This window comes from Microtus ochrogaster, chromosome 5 (genome assembly GCF_000317375.1).
Source record: "Microtus ochrogaster isolate Prairie Vole_2 chromosome 5, MicOch1.0, whole genome shotgun sequence".
NCBI lineage: Eukaryota > Metazoa > Chordata > Mammalia > Rodentia > Cricetidae > Microtus > Microtus ochrogaster.
The window spans coordinates 59426907-59448294 of record NC_022012.1 but is presented as its reverse complement, the minus strand read 5'-3'; the positions used below and the strand labels follow the sequence as shown (position 1 = coordinate 59448294).

Here is a 21388-nt window from a genome sequence, read left to right as displayed (position 1 = left end):
AAAAAAAAAAAAAGATTATATAAATAGTAACCCAGTAAAGACTAGTGGTTATGCAGATACAATGTAAATTGGTGTTAAATTTACTGTAGGAGAGGCAAGTCTTGGAACTCACTCTCTGGACCAGGCTGGCCTGCCTTTTCCTCCTGAATGCTGGGCTTAAAGGTGTGTGCCATCACCACCTGGCTAAAATTAAGCCATTTTATAACCATTAAAATGATTCAAGGATGGAATGTCAATGGGTAAAAGATAATCCACACACTAAGTATCTTTGTTCAGATTTAGTTGCAAGGGGACAATTATGGAAACAATGCTGAGGCCAAGTGAATACGCTTACCATCATGGTGGGACAGCCTGACGCTTGCAGTATGATAGTGTGGGTTCTTAGCACATTACCCATTGCTACTTATACTGGAAATGTTTGACCTGGATATGGAGATTGCATTTTTGTATAACTTAGTTCACATAACAACCATGTATGTCATAAAGACTGGAGAGGCAAGTTTCTAGTATAAAGTAGACACAGTGTATGTGCTGTATAATAGTGACAGAGTAACAAGGATCAGTGAATAATTGTGAACATTTATGGAAATTTAAGGATAAACTATGTTGAAGATGTTAGTCTTGATTTCTTAGATGTGCTGGTGATGTTTTAGTTGGTAGGAAAATGTTTTTGTTTTGAGAAAATTTATGCTGAAGGATTTGAGGATGAAGTAATGACTGCTGCCCTTCTTTATGCCCTTTTAAAAGTAAAAATATAATGTATAAAGAATAATGTAGATGTGTAGAAATAGTAACTTAATGAACATTGTAATATTCTGTCACCTTCTCTAATAAAAGTTCAGAGTATCTTAGATTTTTTTCTTTTTGAGAGGAGGCTGTTTCATCTTAGATTTAAGCACATGGTGTCTGGCTCAGCTTCTCTGCCGTTTGTACACATATGGACTGTTGATTCCTTTAAGAGTATGCAGAGCATAATCTCCCTTAAGTCTAACATCACCACTAATTTGTCTTTTTTTTTTCTTTTAAGTTTTCTTTAGAGGCAATCAAGATACATCTAGATGGTAAGTTATTTTTTATCTGTACGTGCACTAAAGTTTGTCTCCACTGATCCAGTTTTTATAGTAATACATATTTGCAGAACTCAAAAATTAGTACATCTTATAAAGGGCTTAGGTCTTTATGTAGTATCATTCTGCAGTGTAACAAAGTCTAATACTTTAGAGTTTTTTAAGTGAAGGGTTTTTTTGCTTTTGCTTTTTTTTTGGGTTTGGTGAGGTTTGTTTTTGTTGTTGTCATTATTTATTTGTTTATTTTGTTTACAGGATTTTTCTGTGTAGCCCTAGCTGTCTTTGAAACTCACTTTGTAGACCAGGTTGGCCTCAAACTCACAGAGATCCACCTGACTCTGCCTCCCAAGTGCTAGGGATTAAAGGTACCATGCCCAGCTTGAAGTTCTTAAGCATAGTTTATAGAGTATGGTAAATGATAAATTTTAAGCTTGTAATTCCTCCATTTATGATGGTACCAGCTTAAAAATTTACTCTTTTTTCATTTTTCATTCTTTCCCTGTAGGACCAGATAGTGATCCTGTAGAGATTATTTTAAATACCTCTGATCTAACTAAATGTGAATGGTGTAATGTCCGGAAATTACCAGTAGTGTTCCTCCAGGCAATACCATCAGTTTATCAAAAGCTGAGCATGCAGCTGCAAATGAATAAAGAAGATAAAGCTTGGAATGATTTTAAAGGAATGAACAGATTAACAAGTAAGTGTTGTAGATAAATTACAACTAAGATAGAAGGTCTGCTGAGTTGCAGAATAGGAGTGTTTTGGGGAGTGGAAGGTTTTATCAGTCCATCCTGAGAAGTTGAAGCAGTGGTTTTCAGGTCAGTCATCACTTATTTCATTTGGTATCATATAGTATATGATACCACAGAAAAGCCCACAGAAAGTAGAAGGGTCAAAGATAAAAATCGAGATTTAGCTAAACCATTTAGCAAATTGGGTTAAAACTCAAAAGATCTGAAGTCTGTAACATTAAGTAAAATGTATTTAACTGATGTGACTGCTGTTAAGTTCATCTACAAAGCTGGAACTAGGAAAGTTTTGAAGTGCATGGAAGAGGTCTTTATCCTTTAAATAGATGCAGTTCTTTACAGATAGGCACATTTTGGGCTGGAGAGACGGTTCAGTGATCAGGAGCACTTAGTGCTTTTGCAGAGTATGGATTATTCCCCCCAGCACTGACATGACTGCCCACAACTACCTGTAACTCCAATTCTAAGAGGTGCGATGTCCTCTTTTGGCCTCTGTGGGCACCTGAAACATAAGTCCTCTATGACATACATGAAGGCAAACAACACATATACACACAATAAAAATAACTTACAAAAAAAGTCAATACATTTTAGTATTAATTGCAGCTTCAGCTTAGCAGTGAGTAAATGCTAATATAACTGTAGAAATCGACACATAAGTGACCACCAGCTTTGCAGGTCTCTTCTGGAGATAATACTGCACGGTTGGCATTTTCCTCATTATTCTTGGTAGAAATGCTAATTGATATTTATTTATTATGAATTTGTTTTAATCCTTTTAGAACCGTGGGTTCTCAACCTTCCTAATGCTGCCACCCTTTAATATAGTTCTTCGTGTTGTGACCCCCCCAACCATAAAATTATTTCATTACTACTTCATGACTAATTTTGCTAGTTACGAATTATAGTGTAAATATCTGATATGTGACCCTGTGTGGATCATAACCTTCTCGTTGAGAACTGCTGTTTTAGAGGAAGCAAATTGCTTATATTAATAGCCTTGTTCATGTGCTAGTGCTAGATCTGGCTTTTTTGTTTTGATAACTTAGTTAACATTTCTAGATAACACTGCTCATTTTTCTAGTATTTATTATGTGTCCCCTGTGTGTTAAACACTTGTTTTGAATTATATTCCTGAACTTGTAATCACCTAGGAAATAATTAGTTGGTATTTATCTTATTTGTGTGTGCAAATGCACATGTATGTGGATGCACAGATGTAAAAGCCCGAGGTCAACCTCAGGTATTGTGAAACTTTTGAAACAGTGTCTTTCACTGCTCTGAGACTTATCATGTAGGCTAGACACGTCAGTGTGCAAACCACAGATCTGCCTGCTTCAATCTCCCCACACTGGGATCACAAGCCTGTCCCACCACGCCCAACTTTTTCTGTGGGTCTGGAAATCAACCAAGGTTCTTTCTCATGCTTGGATGACAAGCACTTTACTGACTGAATTACCCCCCTACCCTCATTGACTTTTTTTTCTTTTGTCTGAGAGAGAGAGAGAGGAGAGAGAGAGAAAATGAGTTAGTTTCAGTATTCACTGTGTAGCTCAGGCTTTCCACAAACTCTTGGCAATCCTCCTGCCTTCACTTTACAAGTGCTGAAATTAAAGGCACGAGTCACCATATCCATCACTTGTTGGTATGCTCTAAAATTGTTTATTACTTATTTTTTTCTTTCAGCCTTATAGTTATATTTATTTCTTTACAGGTTTAGAAGAACAGTACATTATTTTAATTTTTCAAACTGGCCTTGATCCTCAGGCAAATGTGGTCTTTGAAAGTATCATTACTGACATTGGTATAAAGAATAATGTTTGCAACTTTTTTGCGAAAATTCCTTTTGAAGAAGCCAATAGCAGACTTGTTGCCTGTACAAGAAGCTATGAAGAAAGCATCAAAGGAAATTGTGTGCAAAAAGAGAACAAAGTGAAAACTGTAATTATATTTAAAAATTTTACAGTAATTTAAATGATGGGTAGTTCTGTTTGTTTTTTGTGATGCTGGGGATCAAACCCAGGGCTTCTATATGCTAGGCAGATACCTTGCCATTGAGCCACACCCTCAATAATAATGAGTAATTTTAAAATGAAATGTTTTAATATTGCTCATTTTAATGTTAAACTTTAAAAGTTCCATTTTAAAATTAAATTTATTTTTAAAACAACATTTGGTACAAGTTTTGGAATCTTTTAGTTCTTTTCCATACTCTTTTCTTTTTCTCCCATGTTTTCCTCTGTACTGCACTCTGAGCATATGTATACAGATACTGCTCATCCAAATAAGAGTGTTAACCCTGTGTCTGGAGCTGAGGTGTAGGTCCCTGTGCGTAGTCACAATGTTTTAACAGAATGAAGTAAAGGATATAGTCTGACTTTGTCAGACAGTGCATGCACTCATCTAGAGATGCCTCAGTGTTAAACTCTCAAGCTTCATGAACCATAGGCCATGCTAGAACTGTATCATTTCTATAGCTGTTGGGTTTTGCTAGTTTTGAGTTGTGAAGTTTGCTTAGTTTATTGGGAATAAATCTCTCAACCTGGCTACCACCACGCCTGACAAGCTTTTCTTTTTATTGCTATCTTGGGAAATTATTCCTTATCTCCAATGAACTGTATATCCATCCTTAAGACACAGTCTTGAAAATGAATTAGACCTCATACATGGAGTGGGAGGCAGGGAAGGGGAGAAGGGCAAATCATACCTCTTTTGCAGTTGATAAAACCACTAAGCAGGTGACGTGGACTCAGGGTTTCCTTGAGTAACTCTTAAGCTCACTAAACTGTATGTTCTCAGTGCCTGTGCCCCCACTTCCTGCAGACTGTCTAGCCTTTGAACTAAGGTAGGTTTCCACTGCTATCAGGAAAAAAAACTTTGGGATTTGTTTTACTTCAGAGGTTCTTCAAATCTTACCAGACTGATTGGATATAAATAGTAGAAATAAGAAATTGGAAAGCCATTATTATATATTGTCTGGAAGCTGAAAGTGAAAGTAGTCCTATTACTGGCTTTTTATCGTTTCTCAGTCCTGAGTCATCATATATACACACACACACACACACACACACACACATACATACATGCATACATGCATACAAACAAAAATATTTTGGGGCAAAATCTTGCTGTGTAGCCCTGCCTGCTCTCAAGACAGTTTGAAGCCTGCAAGTGAGCCTACCCACATCTCCTGAGTACTGTGTATTTTCCATTGAAGCATCTTTTCTGCCTTGCTCTTTTTATTTAAAAAAAAATCCCAATTCATAAATTGGTATTTTTCTCTGCCAGGTGTCCTTTGAATCTAAAATACAGCTCAGAAGCAAACAAGAATTGCAGTTTTTTGATGATGAGGAAGAAACCGGAGAGAGCCACACTATCTTCATTGGCCCTGTAGAAAAGTGAGAAAAATTCTTTTATGTTTGCAGTACTTAAAAATATCTGTTTCTGTGTTTAGTAATGCCTTCTTCTTCCTTTATTATAGATTGATAGTGTATCCACCACCTCCGGCTAAGGGAGGCATCTCTGTTACTAATGAGGACCTGCACTGTCTAAGTGAAGGAGAGTTTTTAAATGATGTTATTATCGACTTTTATTTGAAGTAAGTTAGCTAACTTAATAGTGAACCTTTAAACATATTCTGCCATTAAACATATTCTGCCATTGCATGTTTTTTAAATCTTTCTTTTTGAAAGTCATACTATTTTGATTGGAATTTTTATTACTGTAATATGCTTTGATACTTGAGTATATACTCAACATAATATAATATAATTTATATTATATATCCTCTACTCAATATAATATAATCTTCTACTCAAGTACTTTATTGTACCTTTGTTTCCACATTCTAAAAATGAGAATAAAGGGTTGTAAGACTTGAGTGAAAGTAGCAGTGTATGTGAGGCAGTAAAGATGGTGTTCAGCACAGTTTTCATAAATACTAACTTATCATGTGTATTTTCTGGTATGTGTAATGAAAAGGCCCACATACATGAAACAAAGCAATACTTATCCTTCTTATGTCTGGGCTATTTTCTAGTTTATTTCCAGTATATCTCATAACTCAAAATGTGTTTTGAAACCTGCAAAATTGATTTAATAACCTAGTAGTGGAATTTACCTAATACTTTGGGAGAGAAAAGACCGGTAACTCCAGCTCCAAGGGATCTGTCTTCTGGCCTCCATTGGTGCCAGCACTCATGTGCACACAAAACATAAAGCATGAATAACATATTTTTAATGTTTTGGATGGGGTTATAGCTCAACTTGGCTTGTATAAAAATGCTTGGCTAGCATGAGAAATCCTTACAGGTTTTATGTCTAATTGTTCTATAAAATTATTACAAAGGATTGTTGAAATTTCCAGCTGTCTTGTCTTTAAAGCCATCTGTAGTTTGAAGCTCTATTGGTAGGAAAATGTGTTTTTATATCTTGTAGAATTAACCTTTATCATGATGTGATACTCTTTCTTATTCATGATCTCCTGTTCTTGAGTCTGCTTTGTTGACAGAGATATTTCTTTTAATTTTCTTGGCAAGCAGTTCATCCTTTTACTTTTAATCCTTTAAGTCTGTATTTAATATTGTGGGTTTTTTAGTATTAATAATATTATTACTTTGCAACAGAGTCTTATGTATCCCAGGCTGACCTCAAACTCACTGTGTAGCCAAGGATGACCTTGTGCTTCTGATCTTGCTGGGATTACAGGACTACCGCCATGACCCAGCAAGGAGCTAAAACCTTGCTTGTGTGCTGTTTGGAGAATAAATTTAGGGCTTCATACATTCTAAGCAAGCACTCTGCCAACTGACTCATGATAATCTTTGTTATTGTTTGTGATTCATGCTGAAATAAGATAATCTTGTTTTTATATTATACTAAAAATTTAGTTTGTAATACTGACTTTATTTAGGACTCATGTTTATAGTTAAGTTTCCAATTAAATTTTATAGAGTAATTAAGATTATCCCACTGCAATTAAATCTGATGTAAAACTTATGCAGTTAATATTGGAAATCTAGGAAAATACATACATACTTTAAACATCATTAGTTTTTAGAAGTGAAATAAAAGGACAGTTTTTCTCATTCTATGGGGTCTTGTTACAGTTTTTTTTTTAAAGGTGTATGTGTGGACCTGTGTGTGTTTGTGTGTGTAGGCGTGTGCACAGGTACCCACCAAAGCCTGAAGAGTGTCAGATCTTCAGGACCTGGAGTTATGGAGAGTTGTAAGCTGCCCAAGTAGATGCCAGGAACTTAACTGGCGTCCTCTGGAAGAGCAGGAAACACCTTTAACTGCTGGTGTTTCTCCAACATCTTATTTTAATTGTTTGAGAAAAGGGTCTTGCGACTGGGGCTCTGGTTCAGTGGGTAAGAGTGCTCTGTAAGAGGGAGCCCTCAGCTTGAATCCTCAGCTCTTGTGTACATAGTCTGGCTGCCTGCAGTTGCTGTGATCTCAGCACCAGGGGAGGGAGAGCAGAGACAAGCAGATCCACAGAACTTGCTGGCTAGCTAGTCAAAGCTATAATAGAGTGATACAGAATAATCAATGTGTTTTAAAGACATGGATTTAGAGGCTGAAAAGATGCCTTAGCAGTTCAGAGCACTTGGCTGTTTTTGCAGATGACCCAGGTTCAGTCTGTAGCACCCATGTGGCAGCTTACAGCTATCTTTGACTCCATTTCCAGGGAATCCAGTAGCCTCTTCTGACCTTCCTGGGCCCCAAGCACACACAAATACACAAAAATATATGAAATGCTTTCCATTATCTAAAGGTGTTTTGGTGACTATTGCATCTGGTTTGTGAAGTAAACTTCATTTCTTAGAAATAGTGATTAGGTGGCCAAATAAATGCTTGACTGTTGTCTGTTAAGTGAGCCTGTGATCCATTATATATGATAACTGTTTTCGCTTAAAATAGATACTTGGTGCTTGAAAAACTGAGGAAAGAAGATGCTGACCGAATTCATATATTCAGTTCTTTTTTCTATAAACGCCTTAATCAGAGAGAGAGAAGAAATGCTGAGACAACTAACCTATCGTAAGTCAAATCTTAACAATTCATTCAGTAGTTATTCCTTAGTATCACAGTTAGTAGTGCTCCATATCTCACATGCGATCTCAAATTTACAGGCATTTGTGTCCTGTAGATGAAATGCTGCATTATTTACATTTGACGTAAATATATTGTTTCAAATACTTTCTAGCATATTCATACTATAGTGTAACACATTAAATATTAGGCTGTGTTCTTCAGTGTGTAATGACAAGGAAAGGGGTCTGTATGTATCTTATGGGTATACTTTCCCTCAAACATATTTTCTACCCTCAATTTGTTGAATTCATGTATACAAAATGAAGGGCCCATGATATTTGAAAACAAAGCCCAGCAAAAGCCCCACAGATCTCTGTAGTCACGTGCTTGTTTCTAGAGTATGCCACTAGGAAAATCATGCCAGCTCAGTTATGTCGTTTTTCTCATGGATTTATGCTCAGTTGCCTTAGTAATACTGCACTAGTTCTAAAGGATAACTTTTAAAAATCCTTTTACTTCTGTTGAGCAATACCATTCATTTCTGTTTCATTCTCTTAAAACATTAACCTTGATTATTTTCTGATGGTTACAGAATACCTAGAGTTCAGAGGTTGTGGGTCTAATGTCTAGAATAATTGATCCCAAATAGTACTTATTTGTGTTTCTTAGATGGTTATCTAAGAGTTCCCTCGGTGATGCTGAGCAGAATCTGTTTTGTTTTCTCTTGTCTTCTTGTGGGCTAGTCACGGAGCCAGAGCCTTGCTTGTGCTAGGCAAATAGATGTTCTTTACCACTGGGATGCATCCTCACCCCTTAATCTGACTTTTAATAAGCTCTTAAAATGATTTTTCTCAAAATAGTTACAGAGATTCTGTTCTGCTATCACTTCTAAGTTCTTTACATTTCTTCTCTATATTGTTATGGTATTCAGGTCTTATGCTTAGCTTTAATTGGTCAAAAGATTCAAGAGTTGGCACATCTTCTTGTAACTACACTGAAGTGCCTTCATTTGGGGCTGCTATGCCAGATATAAATTCTATTTTCTACTGTTTACAAAGTTCCTAATTTTATATCATAGACTTGATGGATTTTGACATTGTTCATAGCTTATGGTGCTGCTTTGTTTATTGATAAACGGTGCATGTTTTACATGCTCCCTTTCATTTACCGTTAAGTTATGCTCTTAAAAGTTTCCCAGTATAGTTTCTAATAGCAATACTGCACCAGTAAAATAGTAGAGACAAAAGAAATTCATCCAGGAGAAGCACTGAAATTTCCCAGAATATTGTAAAATGAACTCAATACCTTTCCGTGCAGATTCAGTCAGGAGGTTTCATGTCTTCCCTTTCTGGTTTCATCTAAGATAGTCTGTTCATGGGACTGGATGATGGCTCAGTAGTTAAGGGCACTTACTGCCCTTGCAGAGGACTAGGATTTGGTTCCTAGCACCAAGTTGCCCCTAATGGCCATCTCTTACTCCAGTTCTGGGGATTCCATTGCCCGCCACTGACTTGAGCTAACCAGGCACTCATGTGATACCTCTACATATGGGCAAAAACATTCATACACATAAAAGAAAAATAACTATCTTTTCAATTTTAAGATACTGTGTTTTTTCCTCAACTTGTTAAAACATCAAGTGAAACTGAGGTGTTCCAGCTGAGTGTCGTAGTTTATAGGTCACTGCACAGAAGCTGTAGCTGCAATGACACTTTAGAAGGTGATTGTCTCTTTCTTACAGAATACAACAAAAACGTCATGGGAGAGTAAAAACATGGACCCGGCATGTAGATATTTTTGAGAAGGATTTTATTTTTGTACCCCTTAATGAAGCGTAAGTAATATTCTATATGTATTAAAAATACTTATTTTATGAAAGTAAGCACAGTTCTCAGTTGGCTCATAAGATACAGAATTTTTTTTTTAGCTGTCCGCCTTTAATTACAGCACTTGGGAGGCAGAGGCAGGTGGGTCTCTGAGTTTGAAGACACTCTGTTCTACAGAGCAAGTTCTTGGACAGCCAGGGCTACAGAGTGAAACCCTGTCTTGGAGGAAAAATACCCAACAGAATTTTGTAGAATATATTGGACATCTTCTAATTTTATTTTATTGGATAAGGTATAAGAACGTCATTTTTAAAAATGATGCTTGTGTGGAGATTGCCTTGTTTGAAGAAGTGATTGGGTTACATAGAAAAATCTGAATCTTTCATTTGAGATTCACTCGTATTTAACAGTAAAGGAAAAGTGGATGAATTTATGCCATTTCCTCAAACTAAAGCCATTCTATTATAAGCAGTCTTGGAAGTGCTTTGGTAAAGACGCTCAGATATGTCATTACTGTTCTCCTGTTGCTATGGCAGTATTGATATATCTATCATACAGCTTTCTCATGTAATTAAGATTTGAGAGTTTGTGTTTCTTTCTTTGTTTGCTTTTACTTTCAAGAACCCATTTGAAAGTATTTGGCCATGTGATCTGGGGAGAGTGAGGTAGAAGTGGTGTGCGTGAACGAAGAAGTACCATTCTTATTCGGCAAAAGAGGTGTTTGTTTTATGGCATGGACTATGACTTACTCTTTGTACTCTGCTTAGACAAATCAAGAAATGCCTTTGCTTGCCCCTTTTATCTCTTTATAATTGGAGAAATGGTGACTGAAATTAGTATCGTGTAGGATTGTTTATATGTAATAAGCCTTGCTGTGTTACATTAGATTGTAAATTTCAAATGTGTATTAGTTCACTTTGTAATAAGCAAACCCTTTCTTTAAAATGTTGTTGATATGTGTGACTGTGGTTACGGTGTCTTGGGAGGGTTAGGCACAAAGATCACATCAACACAAGAATTTGAAGTTAATTTAGATAACATATTAAGATCCTTCCCTCTTTTTTTGGTTTTTCGAGACAGGGTTTCTCTGTGGTTTTGGAACCTGTCCTCTGGAACTAGCTCTTGTAGACCAGGCTGGTCTCGAACTCGTGTGCCACCACCGCCCAGCGATCCTTCCCTTTTAAAACAGATGATAAATACTATGTTTTGAGGCCTAGAAGTATAGCTTAGTAGCAAGCTCCTTGGCTAGTTTGTGGAAGATCCGCAGTTCTATTCCAAGCACTACTGTGCATGCCCATATGTGTAATGTTTTTATTAAGAGACCTCAGCCCTTTTTAAGTTAAAGCATCAGTTATAGCTGTAAAGCACAATTTATATAAGACTGCATGATTATGCATAGCATAATAAAATTCAAAATCAAGTTTAAATTTATTCTGCATGAAATAAAGGTTTCTTAACCTTAAAAAGTAGCACATGCTTCTTAGAAAAGAGGAAAGTTGTTTGTAAGAAATAACAAAAGTGAGTTGTGCGGTGGTGACGCATGCCTTTAATTCCAGCAAAAAAGGGAGACAGAGGCAGGCAGCTGTGAGTTCAAGGCCAGACTGGTCTACAAGAGCTAGTTCCAGGACAGGATCCAAAGCTATAGAACACCTTGTCTCGGAACCCGCCCCCCCCCCCCAAAAAAAAAGAAAAGAAAGAAATAAGGAAGGAAAGAAATACCAAAAGTGTTCAACTGAAGTGCTAGTAGAGTCATATTTAGCTTAGAGCCACTATAATCACTGTAGCTGTCAATAGAGGTTTCTGTTGATCTTCCAGTCATCTTATATGTGGCGGAGAACCAGCAGAGGTGCGGGAAAGTACAGGATTCTGCAAGAGGGCTACACCCACGGGAACAGTCTGCAGATGTCTAGATCTTACTTTCATTTCTTTAAGAGATGAAAGCCACAGATATTTTATGTGTGCCAGTTACTAGATAGGCCACCATTGGTTTGTCATCTTCTTCATTTTCGTAGTGATGTTAATTTTTTGAGATAGGGTCTCACTATATATATAGCCCTGGCTCGCTTAGTTCTTTAGGCCAGGCTTCTTGGACTGAAAAAGATTTATTTACCTCCACCTCCTAAGTGCTGGGATTAAAAACATGCATCACCATGCCCAGCCTGATGTTTAGTTTTTAAAGATTTGTTTTTATTTAACATGTATAAGTGCTTTCCTGCATGTGTGTTCACCTAACTGGAGTTAAAAATGTTTGGGAGGTGCCAACCATGTGGGTGCTGGGAACTAAATTCTGGGGGCTTTGTCAGAGTAGTAAGTGCTCTAGTCAGTGAGCCATTTCTGTAACTTCATGATGCTGGGGTTTTTTTGTTTTTGTTTTTTTCTTTTTTTTCTTATTTTATTTTAAGTTGTTTGTTAGAAACTGTTACAGTATTTGGTAAAGAACACAAACCTAGAATTTGGATTTAATCCAGCCATAGTAAAATTACCTATTTTATATTTTAGCCTCTTCTCATACCAATGATTTATATAGTTACTTGGCTAGAGGCGAGTGTCTGAGTTGTAGGCCATAACCAGTCTACATAGATAGAGCCTGTTTTTTTTTGTTTGTTTGTTTGTTTGGGTTTTTTTTGTTGTTGTTGTTGTTACTGTTGCTATTGTTTTATTTTTTTAAAGCTACAAACTTAAAACCCTTTAAGTCAGAAGAAGCATTTTGCCTAGTTTTTAGTGATGTAGCAAAAAATGTATGGCCTCATATATTATTATGATTTCAGATTTAGGTAAAGCCAGTCACAACAATGTAGGTTGGAAATTAACACATTACACCTTAAATACTGGTTTTCAAGATCTCCTGTAGTCTAGTGCTGTCCTCAGACTTGATGAGTAGCCAGAGATGGCCTTGAACCTTCGGTTCTTCTTCCTCAAGTGGGAGAGTGCAGTCTTTTGCCACCATGCGTTGCACTGGCCTTTGAAACACACTTTTCTACATTTTAACATTTCCAAAACTGAGGTGGAACTTAGGATGTTTTAATTGTTCAAATGAGGATGGTGAGATACTATTTCTGCTGCTTTAACCTGACCTAAATCCATCGTATACACAGAATTAATTTTTAAGAATACGAAAGAAAAGCCAGGCAGTGGTGGCACACGCCTTTAATTCCAGCACTCGGGAGGGAGAGGCAGGTGGTTTTCTGAGTTTGAGGCCAGCCAGGTCTACAAGAGCTAGTTCCAGGATAGGCTCCAAAGCTACAGAGAAACCCTGTCTCGACAAATTAAAAAAAAAAGGAATTATTTGTCCATCTTGTCTTTTGGTGGGGAGAGAGGGGTTGTATTTGTGTGGTTGTGTGTGTCTATCTGTCTGTCTAAGATAAGGTCTCACTATGTAGCTTGCCTAGGACTTGCTTCTTAGACCTGACTGGCCTCAAACTCATAAGAGACACGCTGCCTCTACCTCTGCCTCCTTCGTGCTGGGATTACAGGCATGCACAACCACACCAGACTCAGTTTTCCCTTTTAGCACTAACACCAAAACCAGTCTTTACCTTTGTACTGAATGTTGTCAGGTGAATAGATAGCGCTGTTCCTAATACTGCCTTGGAGTCATCTAATACATATGGAAAAAGAAAAAGAGATACCCAATGATGCTATGGTATTCAGGTTAGAGATGTAGCTCAGTACTTGCCTAACTTGCCCTGGGTTTGATCCCTAGCCGTAGATGTAAAAGTGTTTTCTTCTGAGAAGGTATTTATTGGACATCCTACTACATGACAGGTATTGTACTCAGCTAATAAGTACTCTTTCATCTACAGCTTGTTCATTGGCTAGCAAATAAAAGTTGTTAATGACTTTTAGGCTATACTATATGTTTTTTTTTTCCTGGTGGACTATACAATTGGTAGCTGTGATAACTGAATATAGTGATACCATGAATTTGTGCTTGATAGCTAAAACTCTTTGCTAAATTGAGCTTTTCTAACAATGCCTAGATTACATAATGCCATTTCCTTTTAAATTTTTAATGTATTTACATTTCAACATAGCACAAGCCTAAGGATTATTTAGATATATACTTTTTATAATAAGCCTTTCCAAACAATAGAAAGAGACATGATTTTAAAAAAATCTGAATGGATCTTTCTTTCCACAAAGATTCAGTAGATTGTTTGCAAGAATGAATGTAGGGTTCATAATCCTAAAATCAGCAGCAAAAAAATTAGTGGTCATTATGGTATTTTAACCATTAATAAAATAAATAAGTGAGAACGGTTATAAACAGTATAGGAATTTTAAAAAGATCAGTGCCTGTTCACAAATTTGTAAAATCAGCATTTTCAATTGATAGTTATGGACAACTGTGACGAGCTTTTCCAATGATATGTTTAGTAGTGTTGTTTGTTTTTACAGTGCACACTGGTTTTTGGCTGTTGTTTGTTTCCCTGGTTTGGAAAAACCAAAATATGAACCTAACCCCCATTACCATGAAAATGCAGTCATGCAAAAAAGTTCAGCTGCAGAGGACAGTTGTGTTTCTTCTGCCAGTGAAATGGACAGTTGTTCACAGAACTCTTCTGCCAAGCCTGTGATTAAGAAGATGCTAAACAGAAAGCATTGCTTAACTGTAACTGAGTCCAGTGCTGAACAGGAAGAAAGTGAGCCTTGTTATCGGAGAAACACATACAGTGTGAAATGTAGTGTGAAAAAAAAAAACCATGCTATAAGTGAAAACGAAGAATCAAGTAATGGAAAATCTTCATGCCAGGAAGTTATTGATAGAGCTAAAAGTGAGAATGGCCTACAGGATGAATGTTTAAATTCTATACATCATCCAGGTATGTACTGATATATTATAATAACAGAGTTCAAAGTTGAATTGTTAAAGTTACATCTTTTCTTTCGTCAGGCTTGCTGAGGTAGAATTTACTTACGATAACATTAACTCGTTTTATGTTGCTTAAGTTTTATTGATGTACTCAGTCATGTAATCACTACGACATTTAGAATCTTTTACTACTCAGAAGTCTCCTGGTGTCTCTTGTGCAGTCAGTCTTATCTCTTCACCCCTAGAAGTAGGAGTAGCATCTCCAGTCTGAAATTTATGTCACCATTGAAAAATTCTTTTGTAGCTGGTTGTAGATACACTAAAATTATTATATAATACTGCCTGCCTGTGGTACATAGAAATGAAAAGTAATTTCATGCTTAGGCTTGAGTTCCATCTGCTTGATAATATATATATATACAAATAACTCAAAATTCAAAGAAATAATAAACCTTGAAATTTATAATCTGTTCCACATATTCCTGTAAGAGGTTTTCAATCTAGACATACAAACTTCACATTTTCCACTTACAAGAGCTTGGAATCATTTTGTTTAATTAAAAGTTCCTTATATTCAAAATACACAGTAGTTGCACAGGCTTAACTTATAAGACAAATCTATACAGTCTTTTCCATTTTTAGATTGGTGAATTGAGTTCAAATGGCCAAAGGCAGAAAGTAAATCTTCCTCCTTCAGACAGAGTGGGGATCCCTGTCCCTCGCTCTCCTTTCACTTGGTTCAGCTCTCGTGAATTTGTTCTCACTTTCTTCCATTAAACTATTATTTCTAACATCTTTAACGGAAATCTAAAAGTTGTGATCAAAATTCTTTGATATCAAATTGTTTTCCTCTCCCACCCACAAATACTCCATGTGTTGACTTCAGCCTTATCCTAGTTCGGGTTACTAATGCTGTGACAAAACACCATGACGAAAGGAACTTGAGAGGAAAGGGCTTATTTGGCTTCTGCATCCGGATCACTGTTCATCATTGGAGGAAGTTAGGACAAGAACTGAAGCAGGGAAGGGGCTTGGAGGAAAATGTGAAGTTTGTGTGTCTAGATTGAAAACCTCTTACAGGCAGGAGCTGATGCAGAAGCCTTGGAGAGGTGCTGTTTTCTGGCCTGCTCAGCTTGTTTTCTTGTAGAACTCAGGACAAGGAGCCACGATATGCTGGGCCCTCTCCCATCAGTTATTAAATTAAGAAAATGCTCTACATGCTTACCTACAGCCCAGTCTCAGGGAGGCATTTTTCATTCCAAGGTCCCTCCTCTCAGATGACATGTGCATCAGAACATCTTACTCTTCCCGGGAAGCTTTAACCCTGTGTTTGATACTCACACTTACTGCTGAGTATCAAGCATAAGACTCCACGCCCCACTAGGCAAGCTCTCTACCACTGAGCTACAACCTCCAACCCCAAGAATATGTTCAGGTATTATGTGTCAGTTAAAAAGCTTAATCTGTTCCATAAAAATCCATAATACTTAGTGTCATTTCTCCAGTGCAAACATTAAACTATGTGTAGATCTATAAAAGTTTTTGTTAGGTAAACTAGGCTATAGAAAAATAGGAATTTAAAATTATGGAACATTACAAATAAAGAACATATTTTGATGTTCTACCAGTTTGTATTGGTGAATTAGGAATTTCACATCTGGCATGCCTCTAATCCCAGCACTTGGAAGTGCAGAATCAGGAATTGATGGCCAGCACTGGTTATATGGCAAGTTTAAAGTCAGCATGGATTATGTTGAAATCCTGTCTGAAAAAGCCATAAAAGATGAGGGTATGGGAAAGAGGATGTTGCCGAACTTTTGGTAGGATATTTTATATAATAAGCTTCATAAGGTCCTGGTGCTATGAGTTGAGCTGGAAAGGGAACAAGAAAAACAGAATTTGTCATTAAAATCCAAACAGATCAAATCATTGTCTAGGTTATTTTCCAGTCTAGTTCGTTAGGATACAATTAAGCAAAGTACTTAAGCAAGCAAGTATGTAACCTGTAATTCTTTCATTGTCAGCATTTTAATTCTTGTTTTAAAAAATATTATTCATATGAAATTTCTAGAACCCAAAAATTCATAGAGTAGTGATTAATTGCTTAGGGTTTTCAACAGGAAAAGACAAGAGGGTGGGGAATATAGAGACAGAATGTTAATATGGGATTTTGTCTTGAGGCTTTGAAATTGATTTTGAGGGTTTGATCAGCTCAGTGGTAAAGATCTTACCTAGCTTTTGTGAGGATCTGGGTTCAATCCTCGGCACCACCTAAATGATAACATCAAAAATAATATTGTGATGGTGGTACTTACACATACTTGTGAACATATGGCTGGTTTTGAGAATTCGTGGAAGGTTGATTGCAGCCCCACTTGGCCACAAAAAAAGTTCCCTAAATCCCATGGATGCTCAAGTTCCTTGAGCTTAGTGTTCATTTTTTGTATGCTTGCATCCTCCCTAAACTCTAAAACATCTCTAGATTACTTAAACCTTCTAGTTTGTTGTAGTTTCTAAATACGTAGTTTTAATAATGCTTATGCTCTATTTTTACTCTCATAGTTTTTATTTGTGGTGCCAGGGCTCGAACCTTTACATGCTAAGCAAGCGCTCTCACTTAGTTGCATTCCCAGTCCCTGAAGTGTATTATTCCGAGAACCAGAAGGAAAAAGGAGCTATACATGTTTAACACAAACACAAAAATTTCCTCCTCCAAATATCCTTTTTAAAGAATGGGCCTCACTGTGTATCCTTGCTGGCCAGGAACTCACGGAGATCTGCCTGCTTCCCTTGTACTGGTATTAGTACACCACCATACTGTAACCTCTACCCTCCAATATTCTTTATCCATACTTGGTCGAATTCACAGACAGCGCCCATAGATAGAGAGGGCTGACTATACTAATTAAAACACTGATCGTCCACTTTAATACGAGATCAGATAAATGATGTGAGTGACTTTATGTATTGGAGCACAGCTTGGAGCTTTTTGTACACTGACTGCAGGATTTCCAAAAGTGCCCCCTGTAAGTTGTTGTTTGGTTGAGTAGACAGTTATGTTTGAAGATAGTCTCAAAACCCTAGTGGAGACTAAAGTACAAAATAATGTTTTATGTAGGTTTCATAATTAACATGTTTGTCTTTTTCTTGTAGCTTGTAATGTCAGTTCTTTTCATATGGATGTACCTATGTCAATTACATCTCTGTAATTAAAGGGAAGATCTGTTAAAACTAGTGTTTCACAAAACAGCTTGTTGTTTGTGTGAGTGCTAATACTAACACTGCTTTTTTTAATCTTTAATTCTTTTTTTGTTGTTGTTTTTTTTTTTTTTCCGAGACAGGGTTTCTCTGTGGTTTTGGAGCCTGTCCTGGAACTAGCTCTTGTAGACCAGGCTGGTCTCGAACTCACAGAGATCCGCCTGCCTCTGCCTCCCGAGTGCTGGGATTAAAGGCGTGCGCCACCACTGCCCGGCTTAATCTTTAATTCAATGCTGGCAGCATCTTAAAGTTTGAAAAGTGGTGCTCTAGAGTGAGATGGTTGATTCCCACCACCCAAACACACACAGTGAGTTGCCTTAGCTTTTATCATATGCTTGAAGAGCTCATTGGCTCAAAAGTACAGCAAGTAGGGGCTGGAGAGATGGCTCAGAGGTTAAGAGCATTGCCTACTCTTCCAAAGGTCTTGAGTTCAATTCCCAGCAACCATATGGTGGCTCACAACCATCTGTAATGGGGCCTGGTGCCCTCTTCTGGCCTGCAGGCATACACACAGACAGAATATTGTATACATAATAAATAAATAAATTTAAAAAAAAGACTATACTAAAAAAATTTCTTTTAAAAAAAAGTACAGCAAGTAAGGGTGCTCTCTAAATGTGGTTAACTGGTCTTACAATGATGGTGCATGAAAAGTTAGGAGCTTATAAAAAGTTTGTGCTCTGATTACTGCCTAAGTAGCTAAATTCTATTTGGCCTGGCAATATTGTTCAAAAGATTTATTTTAAATAGTTCATATAATTTTAACTCTTAGTTCCATATAGTTAACAAGTGTTCACTAAGAGTGTCAGATAACATGCCACAGTAAATAATTGGGATTATATCTACAGTTTCAAGGCCAGCTGTTAGAAGCTAATGTATGAGACCACTACTTGCCATTTTTTTTCATCTGTACGTCATGTAAAATAATTGACCAGATCAAGGAAACGAGGAACATGTAAGTTTAAATTTTACAGTCACACTCACATAGGTAACTACTGGGCTGCTGATTTGACTACTATGTAAAAGTGTCTGCCACCAAGGCTCGTAACCTGGATTCAATCCCTGGCGCCCAGATGTTGGAAGGAAAGAACTGATTCCTGAAAATTATGCTTTAATCTACACACACAGAAGTATGTATATGCACACAAACACACACACACAGAGAGAGAGAGAGAGAGAGAGAGAGAGAGAGAGAGAGAGAGAGAGAGAGAGAGAGAATGAGAATATATAAATGTTTGCTTTTTTTTTAAGGATACATATATTATCTGTTTTAAAATTATTTTTAAATACATATATGTGTGTTGGGTTTGTGCAGGTGTCCCCCAGAGGTCAGAGGTGGAGGTGGAATCCTTTTAGAGCTGAAATTGCCTCCTGATGTGGGTGCTGGGAATTGAACCTGGATTCTGTTGAAGAGCAGTAATAAACTCTTAATCTTAGCTGCCGAGCCTCCCCCCAATACACGTGCACTTTTTTTTTTAAGACAGGGCCTTGCTTTGTAGCCCTGACTAACCTAGAACTCACTGCACAGAGCAATCAGCTTCAAACTCAGAGATCCCCTAACCTCTGCCTCCTGAGTGCAGCTATTAAAGGTGTGCACCACTATACCCAGCCTGAAAGAAAGATACTTTTTAAAAGCTAAACTATTTAAATTACTTTCTCCCATTCAAGTACTAACCAAGACTCACCCTGCTTAACTTGTACATTCTTATGAGAAGCAGACACATGCAGAATGGAGAGGCCATAAAGACTGGGGTGGTTTTTGGGATAATTTAGTTAGTACAAAGTAAGGATTGATGTAACAGTGCTTTATAAATAAGAATGATTTGCTTCTAGAAATAATCTGTATTAATGTTAATTGCCTGGGGATTTGTACAGATTTTTATTTAAGCAAATTTAAAATAATTTCTGAAACAGACAAATTGAAGAGGTTATTGTGTATAACAGGTTTACCATTGTGCTTGGCTAGTTATTTTAAGTATGTTCCTGATGACCACATTTTGATTCATATATTTTTTTTCAGTAATACATTTTATTTACCTTCATCCTCAAGATACCTTGTTTTTATGTTAATAAAAAATATCACTTTATATGTAACCTAGATTGGAGTAAACTTTTCTACCTGAAATACCTAAAAGTTATTCTTAGGAAGTTTTAAGATGTTATACACTGTTTTAAACAATATTAACATATGTGGTATTAAATTCTAACTCAGTTTTTTGATAAATTTTAAATTTCTGTTAAATAATTGGTTTGACAAGCTTCTTTTGCCAAAATAATTGCTTTTTAATAATTTTGATTCTTAGAATAAACTTAAGAATATCAATTTAGTTTTACCTTACAAATCATTTACTTTTATGGTACCAACACCTACAGTTGATTTGTGGGATTTTATTTTACTGAAAAATAGTAATTTAACCAAACTTAGAAAATAAACAGTTAAGGTACCTTGTATATAACTAGTAAACTCACTTTGTAGACCAGGCTGGCCTCGAACTCCCAGAGAATCGTCTGCCTCTGCCTCTGAGTGTTGAGATTAAAGGTGTGTGCCACCACCACCACCTGACATATTCTTTTTCTGATTTGTCCAGAAGCAAATCTATTTATTTGTACTGTTTTTAGCCCTTTGTTTTTTCATGTTTTATAATTTTATTTGGGAATTATTTTTTTTTTTTTAGACTCTTAAAACTTTCTCTTCACTTTCGGGCATACCCAAACATGCAAACAGACAGATTTATACACAGATTTATATAACCTTGTTTTTATTTTTTTTCATAAATTTTGAATAATAGAGTAATAGAACCATTTTGTAATTTGATAGCAATCCATGTTTTTATTTAAAAATAACCTACTTTACGTTTGTTGTACTTCATGCTGTAGCAGATTTTTGTACCCTCAGCTGTCATTACTGACATTCATTTCAGTAGTCTATCCTCTGGGTCATAGGCTTTTTATCATACAATGTTTCCTATTGATACAGATGCCTTAAGCAAAATCAGACTAAACTACGGTGATCAGTCAGCTGAAGGTGGCAAAATGCTGGAAGATGAACTCATTGACTTCTCAGAGGATCAGGATGAACCGGTAAAATCAGATGCTTTGTCAGACTCTGTTAAAAAATCTGAGAAGCTATTCCTTCAGCCACCAACAGACAACATGGGTTCTGTATTTGGGTTGTATTTCACAACAAACCCAGTTTTCTAGTTAACGGTTTCATGATGCATGTATTAGTGTTGTTGTTGGAAATATGATCTAGGGGTTGAATTCTAATACTGCCTGAGAAAGTTTTAATATAGTTAATTCTCTTGGATCAGAGACTGTACATGTACAGCTCAGTGGGAGAGGACTTATTTGCTATTTATTAGGTGCCCAGTATTGGATAAAATAAAAAGTTAATCATGTTTTCTTTGAAAACATTTATGGACTATTCTTGACCTTTGATCTAACTATATCTGAAAGGCAAGTGGTAAGATTTTCAGTTATGATAGTATACATAATTGGTATAAGAATGGCAGAATCAGAATTTTATTTTTTTATTTTTATTATATTTTTTTGATTTTTCGAGACAGGGTTTCTCCGTAGTTTTTGGTTCCTGTCCTGGAACTAGCTCTTGTAGACCAGGCTGGCCTTGAACTCACAGAG

At 36.6% G+C, this 21388-nt stretch overlaps 1 protein-coding gene across 2 annotated transcripts in view; it reads left to right on the top strand.

Annotated features, from left to right (window-relative positions):
- Window positions 1–21388, top strand: part of Senp6 (SUMO specific peptidase 6) — an 87147-nt gene that overhangs the window by 55862 nt on the left and 9897 nt on the right. For both annotated transcript variants that reach the window (XM_005347571.3, XM_005347570.3), the window contains 9 exons: window positions 1028–1061; window positions 1573–1767; window positions 3534–3760; window positions 5108–5217; window positions 5301–5417; window positions 7739–7858; window positions 9594–9686; window positions 14077–14501; window positions 20727–20830. In XM_005347571.3, the coding sequence (XP_005347628.1) occupies window positions 1028–1061; window positions 1573–1767; window positions 3534–3760; window positions 5108–5217; window positions 5301–5417; window positions 7739–7858; window positions 9594–9686; window positions 14077–14501; window positions 20727–20830 (1425 nt within the window). The remainder of the gene's footprint in view (window positions 1–1027; window positions 1062–1572; window positions 1768–3533; window positions 3761–5107; window positions 5218–5300; window positions 5418–7738; window positions 7859–9593; window positions 9687–14076; window positions 14502–20726; window positions 20831–21388) is intronic.